This window comes from Dipodomys ordii, unplaced genomic scaffold, assembly GCF_000151885.1.
Source record: "Dipodomys ordii isolate 6190 unplaced genomic scaffold, Dord_2.0 Scaffold56, whole genome shotgun sequence".
NCBI lineage: Eukaryota > Metazoa > Chordata > Mammalia > Rodentia > Heteromyidae > Dipodomys > Dipodomys ordii.
The window spans coordinates 1,931,524-1,949,769 of NW_012267272.1; the positions used below are offsets into that span (position 1 = coordinate 1,931,524).

At 36.6% G+C, this 18,246-nt stretch overlaps 1 protein-coding gene across 3 annotated transcripts in view; it reads left to right on the forward strand.

Annotated features, from left to right (window-relative positions):
- Positions 1-18,246, forward strand: part of Exoc4 (exocyst complex component 4) — a 691,471-nt gene that overhangs the window by 49,592 nt on the left and 623,633 nt on the right. For all 3 annotated transcript variants that reach the window (XM_013021696.1, XM_013021697.1, XM_013021698.1), the window contains exons 4-5: positions 3,057-3,241; positions 15,066-15,175. In XM_013021696.1, the coding sequence (XP_012877150.1) occupies positions 3,057-3,241; positions 15,066-15,175 (295 nt within the window). The remainder of the gene's footprint in view (positions 1-3,056; positions 3,242-15,065; positions 15,176-18,246) is intronic.

Here is an 18,246-nt window from a genome sequence, read left to right on the forward strand (position 1 = left end):
TTTTCCTCCTTGGGGACATGTTGGTCATTTTGTGGGGCTGTTTTTCCATTTGGACTTGCTGGCTTCTTGCACAGAGCCCAGGGGCTGTCATGGAGGGGCAGTTGCAAGTCAGCGTGAAAATGAACTGGCAGGCTTCACAGGTCAGAGCTGGCCCACGGCTTGTCACTCTTCCATTCCTCAACTCTTTCTTGTTTAACTTAAGGGAACTTACTTTGCTACTGACATTTGATAGCCCATCACAAAACAAGTGATGTGCTGCGTGGTAAGATATTGCACTTAAAAAAAAAAAGAAAGCAACAATAAAAATACCCATTTCAGTCTGGTTTGTATTTGGCCCCTAAACACTGTCCATAAATTCCTAGATGGCTTCTTAAACTGTTGTGAATTGGTGGTCAACACTATTGATCACCAATGTGTTTCATGGTTTTCCCTATCAGTTTTGTATCAGTAGTTTTTCTTAAGGGCTTGTTTGTATTCATAGTTGTGTTTGACAATTTTACTCTGAAGTAGGTAGTATTCATTAGTTGTTGCCACTACCTGTATTTGAAACCAGGGTTTTAGACACCCCCTTCCCCCAAAGTTCAGTGTTTCATTAGGTCCATACAGGGTGAAAGAAAAAGGTTTATTACATGGCAGCCATGGGAAAACAGCACTTCAGTACATCTTCAGCCATTTTCAGGGGTACAGGCATTGGCTCAGGGTAAATGGAATTGTGGGTAGGTGGTAAGAAAGATATGATTAGTTAAAACAGCCATAAGTCATATGTCTGGCCTGATTGACCATTAGCTCAGTCGTTGTCTCTTGAGGTGTTCTAGAGAAGTTGTTATAATTTTATTATTAGGGCAGAGCAGGCATAAGTTGCCTGGTGGGTGATCTCCTGAGCTTTTGGTTGTTTTCTGTAAGATGGTAAGAATATGTCAGTGCATGTTTGAAGGTACTTATTGGTGAATCCCACTTTTTCTGGAGACCACAGTGATGATAAAGTGACTGCAGCAGGGAATAGCTTTGATCATAAAGCACAGATAAAAAGGATAGGGGTGAAGGAACAAGTGCCCAGTTAAAGCATATTTTAAGTTGCCTCTTACATTACCTTTTAGAAGTATTTAGAAGCATAACCTGAGTAGGGAATAGCAAGAGGTCAAAAGTTTCTTAGGGAGGTGATTTTCTTTCTAAACTTGGCTATTTATCACCTCTTCTGCTTTCTTCTTAATGCTTAAAAAAATACTTTCATTATTCTTATTATTTTTTTTGGTCAGTAGTGGGGGTTAAACTCTGGTCTTGGGCACTGTCCCTGAGCTCTTCAGCTCAAAGCGAGCGCTCTACCATTTGAGCCACAACAGCACTTCTGGTTTTTGGGTGGTTAATTGGAGCTAAGAGTCTCACGGACTTTCCTGCCTGGGCTGGTTATGAACTGCGCTCCTCAGATCTCAGCCTTCTGAATAGCTAGGATTACAGGTGTGAGCTACCTGCACCTGGCTACTTTTATTATCTTTAAGTTGTTGTACAAAGGAGTTGCCACTCAACAATTCAGTTTATGGATACAGTGCATCTTGATTAATGTCATCCGTTTCAACATTTTCAACCACCCCTTCCAACCCACCCCTTCCCTCACTTTTCTTAATTTTGTATGATATTTATCAATTTTTTGCCATTTAACATAGTTGTTTATACAATGCATCTTGATCTGTGATCTTTTTTTTTTATACATTTTACCCTGCCCCCTCTCCCCCGCTTCACCTACCTCTTCCCTTATTTTTTCTTAATTTTGTGGTACAAACAATGAAGACTTGCCTACATTCTCTTTACTTCCCCCTTCATTTTTCCTCTCCTCTTTCCTTGGCCACACACTCCCCTCTTGCAATTACCCATTTCTTGGTATTTATTTTGTTTCATTGATTTAGTCTTTCTAAAGAGTTATACTATTTGTGAACTATCCATGGAGTCTATTATACTTCATGCTTTTTCTTTTGAAGTTCTTTATGCTATTCTCCTTGTTTTTTCCGTCTCAAGTAATAGTACCTAGAGTATGCATTTTACCTTTCCTTTAAAAGATATAAAAGATCTATCTATACATATACATATATATATATATATATATATATACATACACAGAGACATAGTTTCATACACCTGAATAAATGAGATTATACCATACATGTTTCTTTCCTTTTTGTAGTAATATTTTAAATCTAAAATTAGTGACTTTAGGCTCCTAGAATGTTTCATTTTTCCCTTTATTGTAGACATTCTATACCAATTTGATTCATCCAACATTTTTCTTTTAAAAAAATCTATTAAGCCACTTCACACCAGGAGTGTCTCTATCTGTAGTCTTTCTTCTATTACCATTCAAATCCCATTTCTTCTATCACATTAGGCCAGGAAGAGGTGATGATTGCTATTTTCAACCTATAGTATCAAGGTACAAAAAAAGTCATTCTACTCTGTATGTATTGTACATGAGAAAAAGTGGGAGCCTAGTTCTATGTAGAAAAATAGGCTTACACCAAGCTCTTTTTTGGTCACCAGGAGAATTAGCTATTAAACCATTCATACAATGTGTCCTAATTTAGGCTTAGGTTTAAAAGGCTAATTTTGATTAAAAGTTGATTTAAACCATTAGAATATAGGATTCTTGAAATAATAGGAGTGACATATTTAATTGGGGAAGTCAATTTTCAAGTGTCTTTTGACAAGCAGTGCGTGTGTGTACATGGAATTTGTAGCCCTTTTATGGTGTTTTACATGACTTTGTGTTTATCTGTTTGTAGAGTTTTTTTCTTTGCTTTATCTATTTTACATGGAAAATCCTGTAAGGACAAGACTAGGTCTATATACATGGTACTGAATAAAGTCTGATGTATACTGACATTCTGAGAAACTCTCTGGTAGTATCTTAAAAGTGGTCTTTCTTCTTTTCTATTGTACAAAACAGTGGGCTTCTTCATGACAGTTTTGCACATATATATGATATACTTTGATCATGTCTTTCTTACTTATAATATTGTAGGTTATTTACTTGTGATTTGATTGGCTCTTTTTCCCCTCCTTGTCAGGTGTCAGCAGTAGAGTCTTTGGAGGGCCCCCTGCTCCAAGTAGAAGGACTGAGTGATCTTAGGCTTGAGCTTCACAGCAAGAAGATGAACCTGCACTTGGTTCTCATAGATGAACTGCACCGACATCTGTACATCAAATCCACTAGCCGAGTTGTGCAGCGGAACAAGGAAAAAGGGAAAATGAGGTTGGTCAGAGCCTTTTTACTAGTGGCTGTTTGATTTATTGTGTGTGTGTGTGTGTGTGTGTGTGTGTCTTTTAAATGTAATGTCTGAAACTTGATGATTTTTTTTTTGGGGGGGGTCGTGGGGCTTGAACTCTGGGCTTGGACGCTATCCCTCAGCTCTTCAGCTCAGGGTGAGGGCTCTACCGCTTGAGCCACAGTGCCACTTACAATTTTCTAGTGGTTTATTGGAGATAAGAGTCTCACGGGCTTTCCTGCCCGGGCTGGCTTTGAACTGTTATCCTCAGATCTCAGCCTCCTGAGTAGCTAGATTTACAGGTGTGAGCCACCAGCGCCCGGCTGAAGATGGTTTTATAATAGCAAGTACTCCATGTTCTAAGGCTGGCATCAGGGATTGCTTATGTATTCATTGCTCATTTATTGTGAGGACCTATAAGAACCAGTTCCTATGGGCCTCTTACATTCTGGGTTAGAGATACTCTTGTATATCTCAGAGAATGTGAAAAAAAAAAGTTTAAATTAGACAGTAAGTTAGCCAACTTAAAACCACAGATAAATATGAGCTAAAATTGTAAGATTGTTTGTTACTTAGGGCTAAGTTCAGCTTTAAGCAATAATTCTTAAGAAATAGTTGAGGAGAGGTTTAGAGAGAACACTCTTCTTTGACTCCATGGCTGCTTGTAGCATCAATACCTTAATACTTAAGGATCTAGATGAGTACAAAAAAATTGATTAGGTTAGTGTAGACCTGTGGGAATGACTGGATCTTAAGATTTGTTCATTGGCATTAATATATATATGTATATATCAGATAGCTGATATATGTTCTTCCAGAATTTCTTTAAGTAAACATTCTATTTTTTTTCAGAGGGGATTTTAAGCATTATCTACTGAAATACACATGTGTGTGCCTTTTCATCCAGCCGTGTATCAGAAAATCACTGGAAGCAGTGTATGCTGGGAATGAAGTCTTTTCAAGTCCTATTTTATTTCAACAAAAATTGCCAACTTCATGTGTGATACTTCAGTTTAGTCAGATACCCTGACAAAAGAGAGAAATTTCTATCTCTTTTCAGTAGATGCTCATTAGAAAAATTGGACTAGGCACACAAATTGTGCTAGGGACTATGTATGTACCTGAGACTTAACTTCAAAATTAGATCTGAATAGGGCAGGTGAATATGTAACTTGAAGATTATATCTAAATAGTGTTATTCTGTCAGTAACTCTTGCAGCAGAGTACAAAGTAATCTGTGTGTAAACAATAAAACAGAATCATTATGACTTATGTGAATTTCTATAGAAAATGACCATTTCCTTCAGATCTCAGAAGAAGATTTATTTGAATTTTTTAATTAAGAAAACAAGGACTTACAGACTAAGCTTAAGGTTTCTCAAATGATTCAAGAAACCTGTTGTTGTGCATCAGATGATTGTTCCAAATAATCTCACCTTCCTTCTTCTTTGTATTGAAAGAAGTCTATTTCCTACCTTTGCTTTTGGAGCTTTTGCTTTTGTGGATCATTAAGACCTTAAGCATAAGCTTGAAACCTGCTTGTACTGCTAGGTGTGCTTTCTCATGCATGACAATGACAGTGGAAGAGGAGGAGAGATATGTGGAACCATTCGCAAACCGTTAGACCTGCACAGCCTGGTTCAGATGCCATTGCTGTATGTGCTTATTGTCACACATCATTGTATTTTTGTAGTTTTATGCAGCAAACTTAGTTGTGTAAAACAGCAATGTGGGGCTATAAGAATGGTATACAGAGAGATGCTGATAGAAATACATTAAATACAAATACATTAAAAATACATTAAAATACATTACAAATAAGAAAATTTACATCTTGATTTAAAAGATTATAGAGAAGAATTAACTATATGGGTAGAAAATGGACTCATCATAGGAAGGAAGAAGACAGGTGATAAAGGTGATAAATATGAAAATGAAAAATATAGTGATTAATCTGATTGATTTTCGAAAGTATTACACTAAAACAATGCTCAACTAAAAGGCTTCACTTTCCACTGTTTTATGTGGTTAGAGGAACTATTATTATTGGAACTTGTACTTAGAAATAATTGAATGAAGACTTAGCGACAAAGGTGCCAACCAAACTGCTATGTTCCCTCTTTTGCTCTTCATTTGTCTCTTAGCTCTGGAACATGGATTGACACCTGGAAATTATCTGAGATGACCTTGAGAATAGATGCTATATCCTAAACTCTTTGATAACATCTAAATTCTTTTTGATTTCTGGATGGGCTGCCTCATTTATAAGAGGAAAAAAATACGTTTGTTGTATTCAGATCAATACTATTTTTTAAAATATAATTAACCTCAATTTAGATATATAAAGGAAGCAAAACTCCGGTACAACAGCATTTACTGAATATTAAACATCCAAAGACAGTAAAGTCAGCAGTGTTGAATAAAGGAATTAGAACTATAGGTTTCTATACCTAGCATAGGCAGCAACAGGGTATACATTTGTAACTGTGTACATTTACAAACAAGAAATAAGACTAGTGTTTTTAATTCTAAGAAAAATATTCAAGGATGAACTCTCAGACATAAGTTAAAATTGTAACTTAACAATAAAGTTATAGGTAGCTTAAAAAACTGTGATGACCATACATATTGTTAAATGTGTGTATGTTTTGTGTGTTTGTGTGTATATACATGTATATGTGTATATATATATGTAAATGGCACATTTTTGCACAAGATCAAAACCATAAACTGAAGACTATTGTTGAAAAAGAAAGCTTACATGGTCAAGGAACACTCTTAAAATAAATAACATTTATATACCTATACTAAAATAGTAGAGATTTGGAAATTTGAGTAGGCAAGAAATAAAAAGGAATGCTTTTTTTGTTTAAAGTGAGTCAGAAATTGATTTGTTTTGGACTTCTAATATTTAAAGAAAATACATTTCATTTACTTAGTTGTATTCTAGTTATGTATATTTAGAAGTTTCTGTATTATTCAAAGATCAAATTATAGCAAGTACAATATACATGGAATATTTTTCAGCCAAAAGAAGACTGAAGTATTTATAGAAAAATAGGTAGCATTGGAGATTATCATATTAAGTGAGATAAGCCAAGTTTGGAAAGACAAATACTGTGTTTTCACTCATATGTAAAATCTAAACTTAAGAAAATAATGTGACATGATTGTAAAAAGGGACTATTGATTGAGAGGGGCCCAGAGGGAGGAAATAAAGGGGAAGGAGAGGATGATGAGGAGGCCTGTGGGAATAATTATGATAAAATAGCTTTTATATATCTATGAAACCCACTAAAAACTTACTGAGGAGAATGGACAGAGAGGAAAGTTAGGAAACAGTGCTATAGATAGCATGGATTTGACCCAGAGACAATATATGCGTGTATGCAAATATCACTGAAAAAAAAACCCTTTGTATAATAAAGGAAAAATGTTTAAAAGAGTAGAATAATCAAATAGAATGACATAAAACATACTTTTTCAAAAGATCGTGTGTTCATTAGAGTTTGTGATTACAACTAGTGGAAATGAGTCCTGATAACTGAACCAAGAATGGAATTTGTTGAAACATTATTAGATATTATACAAAATCGATGGGAAATTTATATAATCAGATTTTCAAACCAGTAGGGGGCCAAGATAATTTAAAAAACGGAGCACACAGTCTTAGACAAACCACAGGATGAGGGTTGGTAGAGTTCCTGACACTGTGGACAACAGCTGGATTTTAAACTCCTTGTAAATGATTCTAGCGTTCTGCTTGTTTCCTTTATCTCTTCACAATTCAAATCCTGGGTATACCAGTTTGCTGAGCAGCCCAGGCCAGATCAGGCCTCCTTTAGCTTCCATAAGAGGAGGCGGGCCCTGATTTTGTTTTGACACTGACAATGAGGATTGTGTCCAAATACATACTGCTCAGATGGTTGGTTCACAAAGGAATAAAACACCTATGAACAAATTTCTATTGCAGAACGAAATAAAAGATATCACATGCATAACAGAGATTTGTGAAGTACAAATTATATGTCCAGTAGAATTGACAAAAGAAATATACCTGTCTACATGAAACAGTAAGAAAAATCGTATATAGAATAAATAAGTAAATACTCTCTGTTCTTAGAACATAAAGATGTGAATTCTAATAATAATATTGTTGAGATTTCTTTTTTCATTGAGATTTTTGAATCTTAGAAGTTTTTCATGGAACTTCACATGGAAGAATAAATATGAATGAATTATTAAAAAATTGAGAAGTAGGGCTAGGAAGTTGGTTCAGTGGTAGAGTGCTTGCCTCGCATGCATGAGGCCTTGGGTTTGATTCCTCAGCAACCACATAAGTAGAAAAAACTGGAAGTGGCACTCTAGCTCCTGTGGTAGGGCTCTGGCCTTGATCAGAAGAGCCCAGGCCCAGAGTTCAGGCCCCATGACCAACAACAACAAAAAATAAAATATAAAAAAAATTTGAGAAGTTATGAAGGAAGCTCTTCTTATACTAAAATATATTATAAAGCAACTTGAATCAAAACAGTACCAACATGCAAATAGAAAATTAGATTGGTAGGACTACAGTGAGTTCAGAACCCACCCCCAGGGTTCATGGGACTTCAACATTTCTTAGACAGAGTTCACACCAGTAAGTAGTGGCATGGGAGATGTATTAGTCAATTTTGTCATGATTGTATCAAAACACCTGAAAACCAACTTTTAAAGCGAGGAAAGATTTATTTTTATTTTATCTTAGTTCATGGTTTTATTCCATCATGATGGAACAGAGCTGTTCATGACATCCACAAAGCAGAACATATAGACTGGCTAGAGGGTGTATAGTGCCCAAGGGTATGCCCTAATAACCTGGCTGCATTTTCCACAGTTCTCTTACCTCCCAATAGTCTGTTCAGATTTTGAATCCACTATTCACTGTGTCAGAGCCTTTATGACCTGAAAATTACCGTATATATGTCCAGAGGCATTCTTTACTAATCTAGGTGCTTCTTAATCCTTCCAAGATGACAATTAAAATGAACAATCACAGGAACTGAGGCCAACATGGCTGCTTATTTGAAGAAAATATTTATACTGTTGAAGAGCTAGGATTCAAAACTATCCAAAGAATGTTATAGTGTGTGCGACTTTTCTGATTTTGTGTGTGTGTGTGTGTGTGTGTGTGTGTGTGTGTGTATGTAGGTGTTGTGTAGGGGTGGATAGATACTTTTTTTTCTTAAAGTATTTAAAAAAACATTTCACCAAAATGATGTTAATGGAGTAAAAAAAATTTTCTGTTTTCAAACCAGAATTTAGACCTATATAATTACATAAAACCATATAAAATGAAAACAGAATTGTTTTGAAGTTAATCCTGTTATCGATGCATGCTTCCTGGGTTACTCCTTGTTTTGGCCTTGCTTCTTTGGACACCCTTAGATATTCTTCTGAATCATTTGTTACCTATTTTTAAAGATTTTTTTTACATATGTCTTTTATTTTTATAATCTTTTAGTACTTTTCTAAAAAAACTGCTCAGATTTAAAATTTTAACTTCACTTAGTTGTCTGTCACTGTGTCTTCACTCTTGGTTATTTGAACATTTAGACATTTGAAATCATGATTCTTTTTTAACTTTTATTTCCTCTACACCACTCAGTATTCTTTCTGTTATGTTCAGCCAGATCTTAGGACTGTACAGAATTACTGTACCAGCCATTCCCGTTTCATTGTCTAGTTAAAATTTCTTACTAAGGGCATATTATCTCTGTCAGACATTTCTCAGTTCAATTTGATTTACCTCACTTTTATGAGCATTTGCTCCTTGACAGGCACTGCGCTAGCTGCTCTGATTATAGCGGTGAAGGTTTTAGTTTCTAGATTTACAGCTTAAAGTTCAAACCACCTCTGTCAATCTTTGTTTGACAATAAAATCAGCCAGATGATGTCCAGGTATAAATTTCGGCCATAATTGAAACTACTACTAAGGAAAAGAACAGAAATACACTTGAATTAAAAAGCAAATGTTTAATAAGCTGAAGAGCAAATGTTTAATAAGCTGTCAGCACTTGTAACTTGTTTTTTTTTTTTTAAAGAACAGTTTTCATGGGTTGAAACTTTGAAATCAAACATATTTAGAAGCAAATTGGGTTGTTGACTAATGGCCAGAAAGTTCTTAGGGTTAAGGTGGGAGGTAACTCTTGCTTATCTTACTTGTACTGTTGTTCACCATGTTGTCAGTAAATAGCAAAACAGTATCTGCGACAGCACAGTTGGTGGCTTTGGTGACACTGTCTTACACTAGGAGGGATGTAGTCTCACTTGTTATTTTCAACTCTTGACTGTGAGTTTGAGTGGATTTTAAGGAAAAATTTGTAATGATATTACTGAAAAAGAAAAAAATTCCTATCAATATTTCTTCCAAATTTAATCAGCCAGAGCATTTGAATTAATCACAAACTTCTAAACAAGAATTTTTAAATTATATTTTGTTCTAAAACACTTTGAGAGGTTTAAAGGTCTTTTAAGGAGTCAATAAACACCTTTCCTGGGGGGAGGGAGGAGTATGGGAAGGGATGGGAAGGGGAAACAAGGAGGAGGCTACAATGCTTTATAAGAAATGTACTCGTTATCTCGCCCACGTAATTGTAATTCTCACAATTAAAAAAAAAACACTTTTCCAACTTTATCTCTGATATATGGGGAGAAGAGGCCTTTTTCTCTCTTCCAGGTTGAAATCTAAGGTGCAGAGTACTTCAGTGTGATACTTGGTCACACCACCTAGCTCTCCTGCCTGTGGTCACTAAAAGAGTGGGGTTCCCCCTTTCTCTCTTGACTTTTAAAGCCAAGTCCTCCATAAGAGAGAAGGAAAAAAAGAAAGAAAGAAAATCATTTCCAAAGTTACTTGCCTTTGGGTTAGTGTTCACAAAGGAGAAAATTGAGGCCTGAGGGAAAAATTTTAGAGAGAGAAAGATGACTCTATGAAAATAGTTTTGCAGTAAATTGACTTTCTAAAAGTTTATTGGAGTTTGAGGACCCTTCTGGCTCTGATTATAAAGTCGGGAGGTTATGTTTTTCAAAGTTGAAATGGCAAGTCATTTATCACCCTATGTTTAACTGAAATAGATTTTTTGGTTAGAGATGAGAAAATAATAGCAGGTTTTAATCTATTGTGAATCATGTGCACATCTCTGTGCATAGAGGTGTTCACCATTATAGGTTCTCATCAATGCACACACAGGTACTAATTGTACTGCTTTATTATTAGGCAATACCCTAACCTGCATTTATTATTAGGCAATACCCAAACCTGCATTTTCTTAATTGATATCTTTATTTATCCTGCTTTATAAATAGCTTCTTTGTTATTTAACTATTTATAAAAGATTACACCTTCTTCATACATTTCCTGTCATTTAAAGTGGAAATTATTTTTTTCTTAGCAGCAGCACTATATACCTCAGTGATAATACTGTATCTCTCTGGACTTGTATATCCAAAGAATAAATAGCAGGTAACAGCTGGTTTTCCAATATTGGTTAAAACAATAGTGGCTAAAAAAAGTAGTTGAGGGTAGCAAGTTTAGAAGGCAAGGGTCGTGCACATACTGGAGGATGAGATTTGTGACTTGTAGAAAGTGACATGCTGAGATCCTGTCTTAAATACCTGCAGGTCCCGGGCGGAGAGCTAACACACAACAGTAGTCATAAAAGATGAAAGAACAGATAAATCTGTGATCAAACGGATTTTTATAGAATATATACACTATTGCAAAGCCATTGGATGTGAAGACTGTTGGATTTGCATAAGATAGCTTAGGCAATTTGAGACTTGAAGCTTTATGTTGGTGGCAAAGAGTTATTGGAAATAATGCAGCCTTAAAATTCCTGATAATTACCATTTCTGTTACTTGTATATCTTATCTTCACCCGAGTTTCAGATTAACTTGGGAGTGACTGTAAGTACTAGAATTGCGTTAAGTTTAGTTTAGCTCATATCTTGGTTGTTCTTGAGTTCTCAGCACTGGGCACCAACCACTCATAGATGATCAGGAATTGACTCATCCTCCTTTTAATCATCATAATTGTCCTCAAGGTCTGGGACAGTGGATCACACTTATTAATACCCAACAAAAGTAATACTGCCTTAAGGGATAATTTCATTTTAACAAAGCATATTTTTTTCAGGGTTTCTGCAAGTAGTTTTTAAAATTAGTTAAAAATATATACACTGCTGGTGTAGTTTAGTGGTATAGCCCTTGCCTAACAAGAAGTTTGATTCCCAGCACTGCACAGAGTAAAATAAATAAAATAAAATACATGCATAACTAGTACTTTTATTCCAAAAAAGGCTGTTGGAAGTAGGGTGGGTAATTTACTGTGAGTGAACATACAGATATTCATTATATTTTTGCTATTACTTTATCTTTTTTTATTCTCTTATTCCTGCCCTGCCCTGTCAAAACAAACAAACAAACAAACACTTTGAAAATCTGTGCCATAGTCATTCATTACTACTAATGGGCTTTGGTACTAAATAAGAGCTATGTATTGCATTGTATAAGCATTTCTGTGGTATATGAAGTGTGGCTAGATGATTTTGTGTGTGTGTGTGTGTGTGTATGTGTATGAATATGTGTTTGTGTGCTGATCCTGGGTGGGGATTGAACTCAGGGCTTGAATCCTATGCCTGATCTTTTTTGCTCAAGGCTAACTCTCTACCACCTGATCCACAGCTCAACTACAGGCCTTTTTTTTTTTTTTTTTTTGACACTTAGAGATAAGAATCTCACAGGCTTTCTTGCCTAGGCTGGCTTCCAATCATGATTCTCAAGTCTCAGCTTCCTGAGTTGCTAGGATTACAAGTATGAACCACTGGTTCATGGTCAGATGATTCTGGGTTTTTATTTTTTGCTGAGTCTGTCCTAGGGCTTGAATGCAGGGCTTGGGTGCTTGCTGTGCTTGAGCTTCTTTTGCTCAAGGCTAATGCTCTACTAGTTGAGCAACAGTTGCACTTCTGACTTATACTGTGTAGTTTATTGGAGATAACAGTCTCAAAGATTTTCCTTCCTGGGCAGGCCTTGAACTCTGATTCTCAGATCTCAGCCTCCTGAGTAGCTGGGATTACAGGCATGAGCTACCAGCCCTCAGCAATGATTCTGTTTTTTAGAAGCAGGGTGGGATATTATTTGTCTTAGTGTTGCCTTAATTTTTGTACTCAGCATGTGCGTTCATAAATTAATAAATTACTTTGAAAATTAACTTGTAAACTTTGTGTCACTTAAAAATCAATGTATTTATTTTGACAACTTTAAATCATTAAGAAGAGAGGTTAGCTTATTTTTGTGGGGAAAGGTATTAAATACTAAATAAACTTGTGTGAGATTCTTTAAGTCAGCCTTTATTGGGGTTTTCAATTTGTTGAAATTTATAAACTTCTTTTAGAAAAAAGCTAAGATTTGTGAATTCCTCAACTATGTAAAAAACTCTTAAAACACAAGCTTGAAAGAAGATTAAGTACTGTTAAACCACCAGGCACTAATGGCTCATGCCTGTAATCCTAGCTACTCCGGAGCCTGTGAACTGGAGGATCAAGGTTTGAACAGACAAGACAGAAAAGTCAGAGAAATTCCATCTCCAGTTAACTAGAAAAGCTGGGCTACAGCAGAAGTACAGCAGCTATGAGCAAGCAAGTCCATGAAGGAGCAAGCAAGCCCAGCAAGCCCCTGAGTTCAAGCACCCAGTATCTATAAAAGAACAAAACAACAACCACCCAAATCCCCCAAAGTACTATTAAGCCGGGTGCTGGTGGCTCAGAGATGCAATCTTAACTACACAGGAGGCTGATATCTGAGGACTGCGGTTAGAAATTAGCTTGGGAGGACAGTCAATGAAAATCTTATCTCCAGTTAACCAAAAAGCCAGAAGTGGAGCTGTGGCTCCTTGGCAGACTGCTAGCCTTGAAAAAAAAGAGTTTAAAGGGATAGTGCCCAGGAGTTCAAGCCCCAGGACCAACACGCACATACACAAACACACACACCCGAAGTACTAATAAAACTCTGCTTAGTTATCATGATATGATTTGTATTGCTTTTTTTTTTTTTTGGTAGCAGAATAGTAAGGGACAATAAGGAGTAAGGATAAGTTGGTCTAATTGAATTATTAGGTAGTAATCCACAGGATCTTGGCTGCCCTTGTGTGTTAAGCATAATATTGGAATGAAAAGAGAAAGCAATTTAAACACTTCAAAATCTCAGAATACATGTTTACACTGTTAGCTGTGACAAATACTATTTCGCTAGAAATATGCTTGGGAATTGTTAAAACTCACTGTGTAGAGGGCTCATGAGGAAAGGAAAGTGGGAAGGGTTGGCACTGATTGGACTTCACTTGGTTTTGGGTGAAGTAGTAACTTGCTTCTTTTTTTTGAATTTATTTTGAATTTATTTTATTTATTTTTTATTGTGAAAATACTGTACAGAGGGGTTACAATTACATGGGCAAGATAATGAGTACATTTCTTATCAAGCATTGTAGCCTCCTCCTTTGTTTCCCCTTCCCATCCCATCCTTCCCCTCCCCCCACCCAATCTTCCTCCCCTGCCCACCAAAGTTGTAAAATTCGTTTTAGACATAAGGAATTGTACATTGTTGCAATGGGTCCACCTGTATCCCTATTTAAACGATTTGTTTTTTCCCTTCCCCTCCACAAATTATAACAACATCAAATACAGTGAAAGCAGGGGTTATACCATGGGGGAGGGACATACAAAGCAACAAAGAAATAATCTTATAAATGTGTTAGAAACAATCGCATGAAAGAAAAAAAAACATTTGAATACATACCTTAGGGTTCATTTCCCTAACATCGACTTATCTGACCTTTTCTGCTTGTCTCAGACATATACTAGTTATTGCAAATAAGGGAAACCATGGGACCTATGTTTCTTTGGGCCTGGCTTACTTCACTTAATATAATTTTTTCCAAGCCTTTCCATTTCCTAACAAATGGGGCAATGTCATTCTTTCTGATGGAGGCATAGAATTCCATTATGTATATATATCACCTTTTCTTGATCCATTCATCTACTGAGGAGCATTGCAGGATGGAAAAGGAGAAACCCTAGGTCTCCTTGGCACAGGCCGAAATTTTCTTAATAGAGACCCAGAAACACAACAAATCAGAGAAAGGTTGGACAAATGGGATTGTATGAAATTGCAGAGCTTTTGCATGGCAGAGGACATAGCTAGCAAGATGAATAGAAAGACCATGGATTGGGAGATCTTCACTAGCCATATAACGGACAAGGGTCTCATATCTAAAATATATCTGGAACTCAAAAAATTAAATCCCACAATAACAAATCTTCAAAGAAACAACTGCCCAATAAATAAGTGGGCTAAAGACTTAAAGAGAAACTTCTCTGAAGAGGAAAGAAGGATGGCCAATAGACACATGAAGAAATGCTCAACCTCTCTAGCCTTAGAAGAAATGCAAATCAAAACAACATTGAGATACCACCTCACCCCAGTTAGAATGGCTATAATCAAGAACTCTAATAACAACAGATGCTGGAGGGGATGTGGACAGAAGGGAACCTTACTGCATTGTTGGTGGGAATGTAAACTTGTTCAACCACTTTGGAAAGCAGTATGGAGGTTCCTCAAAAGACTCCACATAGAGCTCCCCTATGACCCAGCAATCCCACTTTTGGGCATTTACCCAAATGGTCCCAAACAAGACCACACAAAAGCTGCCAGCACGACTATGTTTATTGTAGCCTTATTTACCATAGCTAAGATATGTAACTTGCTTCTTGTCTCTGCAGTTCCCATGTGAAAGATGTCTCTCCTGGTCCTCTGATGGATGTTACAAATCTTCCTACTCCACGAAAATTCCTTGATGCCACTCAGTTTTCTGCTGCTGGGAACTCCACTGGTGAGATTTGTGTGTGTGTGTGTGTGTGTGTGTGTGTGTGTGTGTGTGTTGGTCGTGGGGCTTGAACTCTGGACCTGCTGTCCCTGCGCTCTTCAGCTCCACTGAAGGCAAGAGCTCTACCACTTGAGCCACAGCACCAGTTTTCTGGTGGTTTATTGGAGATAGGAGTCTTATGGAATTTTCTGCCAGGGCTGGCTTTGAACTGTGATCCTCAGATTTCAGCCTCCTGAGTAGCTAAGATTACAGGCGTAAGCCACTGGTGCCTGGCTCAACTAGTGAGTTTTTATGCTTTAGCCACTAAACTTTTTATATGCTGCAAATCCAACTTGAAAACCTGTGGGGCTGGAGCTGGGACTGGGAAAGTCTGAGCTAAGTGCCTTGGACCCCAATGAGTCCTTTGTAACCCTCATAGGAAATAAGATATAAAACCATAGATGGGCCTGTTGCATTATCTAGGTTGAAAACTGGCTGCTAGTCTCAGTGTGTCTGCACATTCCAGTGCTGAACATGTTTTATTACACCAGCACCATTTAGTTTCCTCAAGTTGCACTTGAGTGCTTTTTGGAAGAGCCTGTAAGTTTTGCTGTAATCTGTCATACTCTTATTGATACTGGATGGCAGGATTTTATGGCATGGAAACAGTAGAATTGAGGGCAAACCTTGTATTTGTGAACAAAGGTAAGCAAGTCTCCTTTCTTGTAACTGTAGCTCCAACCAGTCAACTTGAGCCAAAAGGAGTTAGCATTGACCTGAGGAACTAGGTTACACTCAAGAATGAGGAAAGCAGCAAGCTTTCATTGATTTATTTGGGGTTTGCTAAATTGGGTAACTGCCTGTTGGTCTTGGGTACACTATTATAAAGATGTTTTCGTTCCTGTGTGCAAGCTTTCTGGCCTTGAAGTTTGCTGGCTAGCAGGCAGAGACTTAATCCAGGAACTGAGTTCCTTATGTTTCCAGCGTCATCATCATGAGGCATTCGTTCTGCTCTTAGTGAAACACATAATTTATAAGGCTCAAAAGAACTTTCATTGCTTAAGCTGCTGAAAAAAGTACAGCAGTGAGGTAGAAGAAACACACCCCAGCTTGACCATGCAGGAGCCAAGTTAACGCTAAATTATCAACATGTCTACATGCAAAGCCGGGTAGGGTCTGAAGGAGAAGTTGAGGTAGCAAAAGGGATAGATATAATCTGAAGACCCAGATGTCAAACCTTTTGTCCCATTTTAGTCATTCAGGAGAGATTTATAGGCTATGAAAAATCAAGGTGTTTTTGTTGTTGTTGTTTTGTTTTGTTTTGAAGCAAAAGCAGCTTTTAAGTTTTGTAAAGTAACCTGGGCAATTCATAATACGCTGGAGTTCTTATCTGCAAAGGGGCTGTAGGACTTGGTTAGGCCTCTGTCTCATGTTTTAGCAATTCTTTCTTGTTTCTGTTGGTAATTTTTGTAGCCATCTTGAATCCCACAGGTTATAATTTGAATAACAGGTACTGAGTAATCTATTATCATTCAGACCTTGGGGCCTAACCTGGTGTTTGATGGCAAAGCTGTTGAAAGCATATTTTTTGATGGGTAACAGCTTAAGGGCCCAGAGTTTATTTGCCTTTTATTCCCTTGTGGTAGAGTTTTTTGTTTTTTGTTTCTTTGTCAGTCATGAGGCTTGAACTCTGGGTCTGAGCGCTGTCCTTGCACTCTTCAGCTCAAAGCTAGTCAAGGCTAGTGCTCTACCCCTTGAGCTACAGCGTCATTTCTGGTTTTTATTAGAGATAAGAGTTTCACGGACTTTCCTGCTCGGGCTGGGTTTGAACCATAATCCTCAGATCTCAGCCTCCTGAGTAGCTAGGATTATAGGCGTGAGCCACCGGTGCCCGGCTTTTGTGGCATGTTTTGCCTGTCTCACTATGGGCTTTTATGCAGTTGTTTAATGTATTACATTTTACATCTGATCCTTGAGAGTGAGTGTGGTTCCTGTCCTAGGACCTCATTCAGTTTTTTGCTTCTGGTGGCCTCATACTTGCCAAATGTATCTGCATACCTATATGCTCACACATAATACATTTTAATCCACAGATTAATAGTTTCTTTTTGGGGGTGACAGTATCATGTTGAATAACATAAAGGAAAGCCATTCTGATCTGATACAATTTCTTTGATTTTGGATGTGAAGAATTAGGGGAGTGGCTCACACTTGACCTTTTTGCAGAACACAGCTTGCCTGAGTTCAAAAAGCTTCTGGGTCTCTGTGGAGGGTTTCTGCCTTGCATCTTTGGGATGGGGAGAAGAACATCTAATATCTTCTACCAGGCTTTTCAGGTGCCTGAATTGCAGCCAAACTATTCAATGTCTTAAAAAAAGTAAAAAGCAGTATTGTCGGTTATTGCCTTTCAGGTAAAAATGAGTTCTTGTAGTTCTTATTAATTTTGTGAATCTACACAACTTGAAATAATGTAAAACTAGAATAGATAGAAACATAATTTAAATTCAGTAAATACACTTTTGCAAGTAATTGAAAGTGTTTCTTTTGAGAACTTAATATGGTTATTTTTGGGGCATATTTCATTATCCTTAAAATGTCATTTAATTAAATTATTTTAGGATTATTTAGACTTAGAGTCTTAACATTTATTAGTTTTACTGTAGAAAAACATAGGAATTGCTTAATAATAAGGTTTTGTTAGTTTGCTTAGTTATTAATTTAGAAAAATCCTAGACATTTAAGATACTTTATACTATGGTGGTTTTAAAATCCAAGCTTTATACTGAAATTTGGAAAGGTTTTATTTTTTCATTTTGTTAGTTTTCATTAAAAATTTGACATTATTTGAACTGTTATAGAATCTAAAATTATTACAAAATATATACATATATCTTTAAAAATTAATTTTATTTATTTTTCTTTATGTGCTACTAAGGAATCAAACGTAGGGCCTTGTACATGCTAGGCAAACCCATATGTATACTTAAAATTTTTTTTTTTTATTATAAAGATACTTAGTTACATGAGTAAGGTACTGAGTACATTTCCTATCGAGCATTGTTACCCCCTCCTTTGTTTTTCCCCTACCTTCCCTTCCC